Raw genomic sequence first — 11,963 nt, 5'->3', positions numbered from 1 at the left:
ATGTTACTATCTAAAATGTCCATATTTTTCAGTTTGTTCCGTGGCTGTAACAGTGTCAATTGATCATATTGTGACAGTTCGGTATACGTTTTGTTCAATATCCTTGGCTTTATAACCACATTGTTTTAGTTTAACCTTCATCTCTTCTTCTTGGGTATTCCTGGTAGTAGCAAGTGTATTGTTGCATGCGACTCGCATAAGCTGAGAGGAAACAACCCCCTTCTTTTGATGCTCTGGATGATAACTAGTGGATAGTAATAGTGAATTCCTATCAGTGGGTTTGGAATAAAGAGATGTAGTGAATTTGTACCCCTCATTGTCAGAATTAATGGTAATGTTCAAATCTAAAAATGGAATTGTGTTGTCACTGTATGCAAATTTGAAGCGAATAGTTGATTCAAGTTTGTTAAGAGTATGAACCCAGTTAATAATTCTGCCGACCCTCTCCATATCAAGAATACATCATCTATTTATCTAATGTATAATTTGATGTTGCTAACTGCCAGAACATTCATGACAGTAGTCTCATACCAAGACATGTAGAGATTGGCATATGCAGGAGCCATATTGGAACCCATAGCAGTCCCTGCTAATTGTAGAAAAAAATCTTTTTCAAATTTGAAAAAAAATCTTATCAAGGCAGAAGGTAAGCAGTTCGAGCAGGAACTCTATGGGTGGTCCTGCAAATGCCAATGATTTACTAACCATCGATCTGACAGCCTGTACACCGCCCCCATGTGGGATGACAGTGTACAGACTGTCAACATCCATGGTGACCAATAGGTCACCAGGTTCCAACCAGTCCAAGCTCAACAGTCTTCTGATAAGTGAGGGAGAATCCAGTATAAAGGAAAAGGATTTCTTAACAACTGGCTGTAAATGATGATCTATAAATACAGCCACCTTAGAACATAAAGAATCCCGAGCAGACACAATGGGTCTGCCGGGAGGTTTTATCAAGGTTTTATGCACCTTGGGCAGTAAGTATAAAACAGGTATCACTGGAAAGGAGGTATTCATAAAGTCAAATTCACTTTCATTGATCATCCCTGCTTCAAAGCCACACTTTAGGATATGGTCCAATTCTTTTTTGAAAGATATCGTAGGATTGCCCCTAAGTTTACAATAAATATTGTTATCTGAGAGTTGCCTATAGGCCTCATCACGATAGTCAGAGTAATTCTGGATAACAATTGAGCCCCCCTTGTCCGCAGGATGTATGATAATTGAGTGATCATTTTTCAGACTTTGTAATGCATCCTTCTCACCCTTAGTGAGGTTAGGTAAAGCTACGTATAGAGGGATTAAGGTTAACAGGATCAAAACTGCTCTGAGGTTTAAACTTGTTGGATACTGGTTGTTCCTTGTCCTTAAAAAAAATCCTTAATTTTCAGCTGTCTTTGCAGCTTATAGATATCCACATTCATGTGGAATTTGTCTATTTTTGGTGTAGGGACAAAGGACAAACCTTTATTCAAAAGGCTTTTCTCATTATCACTAAGGGGCCGATCACTAAGATTGTGGATAATATTTACCTCTTCTTGGTGGACTTTTTCTTTATATCCTCCCCTTCTGACATATTGTCTGTGTCGTTTCTTTTTGTAGGAAGGGGGGGTTTCTTGGACAATCTTGTGGTTATTTCACCTAAAGGGAGTCCACTACCACTAGCACTGTTAGGTACATCCACATCACATTCGGACGAGTCACCACCGCTACTGTCAACTGTATCAATATTAGTTTTGTTGTTAAATTGTCTCCTACGTCTGGATTGGAATCTAGTGTCTTCCCTATCATACAGCCACCTATATATTCTTTTTTCCCTGTAATCTGTTTCTACAGTGGTTAATTTATTGTTCTTAAAAGACAGCAAATCATTCTTGTATTTATTAACCTGTCCTTGTAATTTCTTTATCCAATCTTCGCTAGTATCATCAGTCAGGGTATGGTAGCTAGTTTGTTTAACCTCATTAATTTCAATACTGATTAAATTCAATAGCCTATTAGACTCTTCAATTACGAACAAAATAAGGTCATATGAGCATTTGTTCAAAATAGAACACCATTTTCTGCAAAAATCAGGGTTAGAACTTCCTATGGTAGGAATATTCTTTACCCGAAACCCTCGAGGTATGCTCTTATTTTTGTGGTAATTTGATAGATCACCACCTGCATGCGGTGTATTTATCTCCCTTTTTTGCAAATTCAATAACTTATGATAAACATCAAGGGGTGTTTCTCCCCTCAGCTCATGCAAATCAGTTGATACCCGAATCCGTTCAGCTTCAGTGAAAACAAGAGTCCTTGTTAACACAATCCTCTCCAACATTAGATATATTATGTTGGGTATACCCCAGAGCCTCCATGTTACACTGGGTAAACTTAACCCAGACAAGGATAAAATTAGAGAAAGTCCAGCATATAAGGCAGTTTGTATAGAGGGTTAACTCCTTATTTTTAAACAAATGTAAAAACAAAAAAGAATTGGACCATATTCTAAAATGTGGCTTTGAAGCAGGGATGATCAATGAAAGTGAATTTGACTTTATGACTACCTCCTTTCCAGTGATACCTGTTTTATACTTAATGCCCAAGGTGCATAAAACCTTGATAAAACCTCCTGGCAGACCCATTGTGTCTGCTCGGGATTCTTTATGTTCTAAGGTGGCTGTATGTCAGGGTTTTTTCCCTGTTGTTTGCCATGTGCTGTTGGCAGCCATTTTACTCACCTCTCTTCCTGACTATGGTGCATTGAGGGGGATGCTGCTCATTTCCTACACTTCCTTTTATGGCCAGACTGGTGTGCATCATCCATGTGAGACAGGATGCAGTCTCAGAATTGTGATGTCATCACTTATTATTTAAAGGGCCTCTGTTCAGTATGCTTTGCCTTTGCATTGTCTCAGACCTGTTTGTGAGAGTTCCTGTGTATTACTTGGCTGCCTGACGTCCTTCCTGGTTCCTGATCCCTGGCTTGTTCCTGACTCTGCTGTTTTCCTTGTTCCTGATTCCGGCTCGTCTGACTATTCGCTTTGGCTCCTGACTCGGCTCGTCTGACTACCAGTTCTGGTTTTGTCTCCTGGCTTGTTATTTGACTTGTGGACTTTTTATTATTTTTTGCTATGAATAAAGGTGTGATTATTTTTGCATTTCTCGTCTCAGTCTGATTCCTGGCACCCTGACATTGTATTTATAGACCATCATTTATAGCCAGTTGTTAAGGAATCCTTTTCCTTTATACTGGATTCTCCCTCACTTATCAGAAGGCTGTTGAGCTTGGACTGGTTGGAACCTGGTGACCTATTGGTCACCATGGATGTTGACAGTCTGTACACTGTCATCCCACATGGGGGCGGTGTACAGGCTGTAAGATCGATGGTTAGTAAATCATTGGCATATGCAGGACCACCCATAGAGTTCCTGCTCGAACTGCTTATCTTCTGCCTTGAGAAGAATTTTTTCAAATTTGAAAGAGATTTTTTTCTACAATTAGCAGGGACTGCTATGGGTTCCAGTATGGCTCCTGCATATGCCAATCTCTACATGTCTTGGTATGAGACTACTGTCATGAATGTTCTGGCAGTAAGCAACATCAAATTATACATTAGATAAATAGATGATGTATTTTTGATATGAAGAGGGTCGGCAGAATTATTAACTCACTGGGTTCATACTCTTAACAAACTTGAATCAACTATTCGCTTCAAATTTGCATACAGTGACAACACAATTCCATTTTTAGATCTGAACATTACCATTAATTCTGACAATGAGGGGTACAAATTCACTACATCTCTTTATTCCAAACCCACTGATAGGAATTCACTATTACTATCCACTAGTTATCATCCAGAGCATCAAAAGAAGGGGGTTGTTTCCTCTCAGGTTATACGAGTCGCACGCAACAATACACTTGCTAGTACCAGGAATACCCAAGAAGAAGAGATGAAGGTTAAACTAAAACAACATGGTTATAAAGCCAAGGATATTGAAAAAACGTGTACCGAACTGTCACAATATGATCAATTGACACTGTTACAGCCACGGAACAAACTGAAAAATATGGATAGTTTAGATAGTAACATTAACTTTGTTACAACGTTTAATCCCCTATCGAAAGCATTGGCAGAATCAGTGAAGCGAAATTGGGATATTGTGAAAACAGACAAATCACTCCCATTTGTACGTAGTACAGCCCCACGCATGGTTTACAAGAAAGCATCTAACTTAAAAGATATCTTGGTTCACAATGATCCTGTGAAGTGCTATGAGAAGGGCACATGGATGGATGCCAAGAGGAAGTTAGGGTGCTATAAGTGTGGAGACTGCACAACATGCAATAGCATGCTCACTGGGGCTCATTTTCATCGTCCTTGCACAGGGAGGAAATATAAAATTATACGCAGATTATTCTGTACAAGTACCTATGTTATCTATATACTGATGTGTCCGTGCTCTTTTGTCTACGTGGGAAAAACCTCTACCACCTTTCGAGAGAGAATGGCGAATCATCGTCATGCCATAAGAGCAGCGATTGACAAGAAGACATCTGATCAACCAGTTGCCAGGCATTTTTTCCAAGCTGGGCATACGTCAGCTATCCTGAGGACTATGTTAATAGATCATGTGCCCCCCCTGAGGAGAGGGGGAGACAGGAACAAAAAACTCCTTCAAGTGGAAGCATCCTGGATCTACCAACTCGATGCTGTGACCCCTAAAGGGTTGAATGTACAATTGGATTATAATGTATTCTTATAATGAGGCTTCTATGATTGATCGATCTAGGTTGTCCTTGGTTTTTGAAAAAGTTAGATCTAATGTTAAGTGACATTCATACCACAGGGATCGATACCCCTTTAAATCAGTGAACTGCTAAGTAGTGAGTGTGTTGTTGCCTGCACTAAAAGATTTCTACCATACTCCAGTATGCTCTGAAGCATGCTAACTATCTAGATCTAAAAAAAGTTTTTTTTTGTTACTACAGTGATAGACGTGTTGCCTCTTGGATTAATATTGACTATATGGTCTTTAGTAAGATGTGAAATTCATTAATTCATTGGTAGTCCGGCTACATATAATGTTAGTATTGTATTAGAGGTACCTTTGTGTTGTCTAACACTTTTAATAATAAAATTATGCGGTATATTGGATTGTATTTACTATCTAAATATACTGAATTTCTTAAGATATTGTTTTAAATGTAAGTAGTCAATTGGGGGCTTCTTGGTGCTACTGAGGTGAAGTCGAACACAATCGTGGTGCCGTGAATGTGACCCTCGTTACATGAGGGCGAGGCTATGTTAATTAGCCATGCTGTCTGTATTCTGATGTCAAAATGATGACGCGTGTTGTGGGCGGCACCTCGCGAGCACCGGAAGTCTTGTTTGCACCGGGGGATTTAAATAGGTGAGTGGGTGTGTGGGTTGATTAGAGGCTTTTATGACACAGGATTTGTTTTCTACCCATTGAAAAAGGTACCCGTTGGTACCGAAACGTTTGGGATGGCCTTCCTTTGCTGTTAATTGTTGTGAAGTAACATTAAAGGCTTTTACCTACTTTTGAAGACCGGAGAGTGAAGCATTTTTCTTCCCCTCAGAGGGATCAACTGCTATTGCTGTATATCCTTTACGCAGCACCCCGGCGGATGTGGCTGTAACAGTGAGTGCACTGAACCTGGATGTTTTTGTTATATGATTATATACATATATATTTTTTGGGTAAATATGTGTATATACACGTATTAACACATAAATATATATATATATATATATATATATTTACAGGGAACACACAGTTCCCATAAACTGCAATGTAAAGGCACTTTTCAGTTATGCTGAACTTTAGCTCCCAAAAACTGCAAAGTCTGGTTACTTTATTAAAAAATAAAGATGCTATGATCTTTCACCTAGATTACGAGTTGTGCTTTCGTGTTTTAACGCTGAAAAAATTGTAATTTCAGCGTTAAAACAGCACCGCAGCTATTACAAGTCTTGTCGGTATAGCTATACCGCAAGACTTTTAGCCTGTAATGCAATGTCAGTCCCGCACACGTAAAAATGTTTTTTCATGGGACTTCCATAGCTCTGCCATTACGAGTATTGCGGGGAGGCTTAAAAGCTTGCGTTACAGCCTATACCGACAAGACCCGTTTCGCAATCTAAAAGCAGTAGTTATGAGTTTTACGCTACAAATCTGTAACATAAAACTCATAACTAAACTGTCACAAAGTGCACTAACACCCATAAACTACATATTAACCCCTAAACCGAGGCCCTCCTGCATCGCAAACACTAAATTAAATGTATTAACCCCTAATCTGCTGCTCCCGACATTGCTGCTACTAATACAATTTATTAACCCCTATTCTGCCGCTCCCCGACATTGTCACCACTATAATAAAGTTATCAACCCCTAAACCACCACCCTCCTGCATCGCAAACACTAGTTAAATATTATTAACCCCTAATACGCTGTCCTCCCACATCGCCAATGTGGGCGGACGGCAGATTAGGCAGATTGAACAGCCAATAGGATTTCAGTAGCTCTCATCCTATTGGCTAATTTGAATTTCCAAAATCAAATCAGCCAATAGGAACGCCATCTTGAATCGCGTACCTTGCATTGAAGATTCAGTGTACGGCAGCGACTGTATGAAGAGAATGCTCCATGCCGGATGTCTTCAGGATGGACCTGCTCTGCACCGCCTGGATAAAGACTTCTCGCCGCCTGGATGAGGACTTCGCTGCCTGGATGAAGATCGTTCAAGCAGGACTTCAAAAACTGTAAGTGGATCTTCGGGGGTTAGTGTTAGGTTTTTTTTTGGATGGGTTTTTTATTTTATTTTAGGGTTTGGGCATTCGTAAAAGAGCTAAATGCCCTTTTAAGGGCAATTCCCATACAAATGCCCTTTTCAGGGCAATGGTTGGTTTAGTTTTTTTTAGATAGGTTTTTTTATTTTGTGGATTTGGAGGGGTGGGGGTTTGTATTGTTAGTGGTCTGTATTTTATTTTCAGGTAAAAGAGCTGTTTAACTTGGGGCAATGCCCTACAAAAGGCCCTTCTAAGGACAATTGGTAGTTTATTCTAGATTAGTTTTTTTTATTTTGGGGTGTTTTTTTTTTAAATAGGTATTAGAATAGGATTAATTTTTAATAATTTTTGATAATTTTAAGGGCAATGCCCATACAAATGCCCTTTTCAGGGCAATGGGTAGATTAGGTTTTACTTTATTTTTATTTTGTGGTTTGGGGGGTGGGGGTTTGTATACTGTTAGGGGGTGTTTGTTTTGTTTTGTAGCAAAAGAGTTGTTAACTTTAGGGCAATGCCCTACAAAAGGCGCTTTTAAGGGCCCTTGGTAGTTTATTCTAAATTAGGGGGGGGGGTTGTTTTTTTTAAGGGTATTAGAATAGGAATTATTTTTATTATTTTGTACAATTTTGTTTATTTTTTGTAATGGTAGGTTTTTTATTTTTAGTAATTTTAGTGTTTGTTAATTTTTGTAATGTTAGGTTTTAGTGTAAGGCAGCTTAGGTTTTATTTCACAGGTAAGTTTGTATTTATTTTAACTAGGTAGTTAGTAAATAGTTAATAACTATTTACTAACTAGTCTACCTAGTTTAAAAAAAAAAGAAAAACTTACCTGTGAAATAAAAATAAAACCTAAGCTAGCTACAATATAACTATTAGTTATATTGTAGCTAGCTTAGGTTTTTTTTCACAGGTAAGTATTTAGTTTTAAATAGGAATTATGTAGTTAATAATTTAGCTCTATTTGAATTATGTTAAAGTTAGGGGGTATTAGGTTTAGGTTTATGGTTAGGCTTAGGGTTATGTTAGGGTGTGGGTTAGGTTTAGGGGTTTATATAGTTTAATTTAGGTTGTTGTGATGTGGGGGGCTGGTGGGTTTAGGGGTTAATAGGTTTATTTAGTGGTAGTGATGTGGGAGGCCAGAGGTTTAAGGGTTAATAACTTTATTTAGTTGCGGCGATGTCGGGGAACGGCGGAATAGGGGTTAATAGATTTATTATAGTGTGGGCGATGTTGGGGTTCATAACTTTAGTATAGTGGCGGCGACATCGGGAGCAACAGATTAGGGGTTAATAGTTTTATTTAGGTGGGGGCAATATCGGGAACAGCAGGTTAGGGGTTAATAACATTATGTAGGTGTCGGCGATCTTGGGGCGGCAGATTAGTGGTGTTTAGACGTGGGGTTTATGTTAGGGTGTTAGGTTTAAACTTAACTCTTTTTTTTTCCCCATGGACATCAAAGGGGCTGCGTTACGGAGTTTTTCATTCTGCAATCGCAGGTGTTAGGCTTTTTTCGGACCCGCTCTCCCCATTGATGTAATTTAGGTGATCATTTTTTGATAAAGTATATTTACACTTGATTTTGGGGTGGTGGGGGTCTGATCTCTGGTTAATTTTATAAGCACTAATTGCTACCGTTATTTCATGGTAGCAATAACCAGCCACTTGTAATCTAGACCTATATTATTTAATCTGTAAAACATTGACTTGATAATCATATTAATTAAAATAACATTTTTTTTATTTTTTTTAATTACCCTATGGTCTTTTATTCATGCAAGTATTGCTTAATCTTTATAGCATTGTCTAACCCTTGCTCTCTGTTCTATAGCCCCTCATCTGCAGAAATTATAAGGGGGATATTAATATGACAGAGATTGACCATTTCATGCCCTTGGTGGTGCAGAGGGAGGAGGAGGGTAACCTGACGCCATTGCTGACACACGGAAAAGTGCACTTCCTCTGGATCAAATACAGCAATCTATACTGTATCCTTTTTTCATATTGTCCATTACCTAGGAAGGCCAATAATAAATTGAATTAGGTGCTTAGAACCTCAGATCAAACTAGGGTAAATAGGGTAAATTAAGGTAATTCAAAAAGTTACTAATTCACACAATGTTAAATTTATTTATTACAAGTTGGGGACTTGTGGACTATTGGAGTTATTTTATTGATGTTAGTGACGTTTTGGGGACATAATCTCCTTCCTCAGACTGTGGGCTAGATTTATCACTATCCAAAAGTCTTGGTTGCAGGCTCACTCATTTGAGCCTCCAACTCATATTTATGAAGCAGTGTTTTAAACCGGTGCTTACTAAGTTTATTTATATATACTGAGTATATATATATATATATATATATATATATATATATATATATATATATATATATATATATATATATATATATATATATAAAAAAAAAACAAAAAGAAGAGAGAGCGCAACCACGACTCAAGGTAAAAGTATTTAATTCTACTTTGCGCATATGAATATACTGCACTTACAGGATTAAAAAAATTTAAAAAATTACAAGCGTCTCTTAAGATCTCACACAGTCCCCGGTCTCAATAGCTGATCCAGTCGAATAATAGTATTTGGAAAGGAAAGTTTGAATTAACTCCTGCACCGAGTAAAGGAACAAATACCAAGTCCACACGCCGGAAACGGAAACGAGCAAGTATACAGCTACAGCTGATTGAGACCGGAGGACCGGGGACTGTGTGAGATCTTAAGAGACGCTTGTAATTTTTTTTTAATCCTGTAAATGCAGTATATTCATATGCGCAAAGTGGAATTAAATACTTTTACCTTGAGTCGTGGTTGCGCTCTCTATTCTTTTTGTTTTATAGTACTATCGATTCTGAAATACGCTGCAAAGTTCAGTGAACTGTGAAGCTGCACCACACTCACAAGGAAGTTGGGGAGATCCTGATATAAAGTTAAAGAAGCAACACGTGAATACTAGACTTCTACCATACTCCCAGAGACATTAAGGTGAGATAATATCAGAAAATGTATAAGAGATTATTTCTATCGGATTGATTTTATATATATATATATAACATTTTTTACTTAATGAAATATTACATTTAATTTTTTGGTTATTCTCAAGGCTGCGAATGAAATGAACTAGTGATAATAAATACCAAATAAAGTTATGTACAACGAATGTATTGGTAAGCATTACTGAAGAAAAGCAAATCACAGATTTTTAAATATATAAAAGCACTGAAGATAACAAATATTATTTTATATTGGTGTGAGAGATATTGTATTTTTAAGCCTATTATTGAATCAGTAAGTTAGCGCAAGTTTTTTAGAGTTGGTGTATATATATATATACACAGACATCCCAAGTCTCCCTGAAGTTCAGGGACTCTCCCTGATTGTAATAGTGGCTCCCTGATGCCAGCAAATGGAATGCAATCTCCCTGAAACTCCAAATACTCTGATCCAATGTGGCCCAAATCCGGAAAAGTGTTTCTTTAAGGAATGCCTTTAGTTGCTGGGATGTTATAGAACCCTCAAAGCATGCATCAGTAACCAAAAAGCCCCCACTGAGTTTAATAAAAATAAAACACAAATGCTACCTTATTTACTGCACGTAATTAAACTTCATATTCTAAAATATTTGAGCATTCAACAAGCGTACGATCACTGGAAAATAGGTTTGTTGTATGTGGTTGTGCAATAAAGCTACTTTTTTTTAAATTTGACTTTAGTGGGAAGCTACATTAATGATACGTCTTTATCTTATTTAGGGTTTCAAGGTGTCCAATATATAACTGGGAGGGGGTGGGGGTTTGCGGCGCAGTAGTGGGAGAAGTCACCTCCCTGAAATGAGTTTTTGAAGGTTGGGATGTCTGTATATATATATATATATATATATATATATATATTTGTATATTTTTCCCCAATACCTTAAAATATTAATGTTAATGCAAGAGTTTTCTAATAAAATGCTAAAAAGCACAGAAATTATGAAAATAAAATGATTATTATAATTGTCAAATTCTCTGAGGTTGAGGAATTTAATTTGTATAATTTGTTTAGGAATGAAAACTCTAGCATTTAATAAACATGAAGGGTTAAATTAAACTTTCCGTATTTTAGATATAAAACATTAGAAAAAATGTCATTCTTTTTAGATTACATGCTCTGATTCATAAATGTCTACTTTTGACTTTTAATTTTTTTTTTCATCTTTGATATATACTTATATACTAAACTTATTTTTATGTTTCCAATCAGTATGGAAACAAAGAATGTAACCCCCCATTAAAGAAGTTGTATTATATTTTAAGATATTATATTAAGTTCTGTCGGGTCGGCCAGTTTAATTTATAAATTTGCGTGCTTTTTAAAGGGACACAACCCCAATTTGTTTCATTCATAATTCAGATAGAGCATGCTATTTTACTCTAATTTGGGTTTGTGTCCCTTTAATATTTGACTGGGAACTTAAAGAAACATTTTCTTTTATGATTTAGACAGAGCATGCAATATTTTCCAATGTAATTCTATGATCAAATTTGTTTTGTTCCCATGGTATTCTTTGTTAAAGAGATATCTAGGCATCTGGAGCACTACATGACACTAAATAGCTTTGTCATTTAGTGCTCTTGCAAATGGATAAGATTCTTGCAAATCTCCTGCCATATAGTGCCCCAGACAAATGCACACACTTGAGCTGTCATCCCTGCTTTTCAACAAAAGATGCCAAGATAATGAAAAAATAAGAATAAATTAGAAAAAAAATCATATCCCTTTAAACTCACATTACATTAAAACAATTTTACTGAAAAATAGCCCCCAGATAACTCTCACTTACCCTACTGGCCCTCTACCCCATTCCCCAATACTTTTCCCCTGTGCGTGTGGAGCACTGCATGGCAGGAAACAGAACTGCCATCTAGTGCTCTTGCATATGGATAACATTCTTGCAAAATTGCTGCCATATAGTGATCCAGACACGTGCTCGCTCCTGAAACTATTTCCCTGCTTTTTAACAAAAGATACCAAGAGAACAAAGAAAATTTGATCATAGAATTAAATTATAAAGTTGTTTAAAATTGCATGCTCTATCTGAGTCATGAAAGAAAATTGTTGATTTTCATATGCCTAGATTTAGAGTTTTGCGGCCAAAGGGGTGCGT

The 11,963-nt window shown here is 37.1% G+C and overlaps 1 protein-coding gene across 1 annotated transcript in view; it reads left to right on the top strand.

The window, feature by feature from the left end:
• The window catches only part of AP1M2 (adaptor related protein complex 1 subunit mu 2), a 100,597-nt gene that overhangs the window by 2,804 nt on the left and 85,830 nt on the right, over nt 1–11,963 (top strand). The window contains exon 2 of the mRNA XM_053717928.1: nt 8,635–8,791. Coding sequence (XP_053573903.1) covers nt 8,635–8,791 — 157 coding nt within the window. The remainder of the gene's footprint in view (nt 1–8,634; nt 8,792–11,963) is intronic.

The sequence above is a fragment of the Bombina bombina genome, chromosome 6 (assembly GCF_027579735.1).
Source record: "Bombina bombina isolate aBomBom1 chromosome 6, aBomBom1.pri, whole genome shotgun sequence".
Lineage (NCBI taxonomy): Eukaryota > Metazoa > Chordata > Amphibia > Anura > Bombinatoridae > Bombina > Bombina bombina.
The sequence above is the reverse complement of the archived record's forward strand: the minus strand, read 5'-3'. Positions and strand labels throughout refer to the sequence as shown.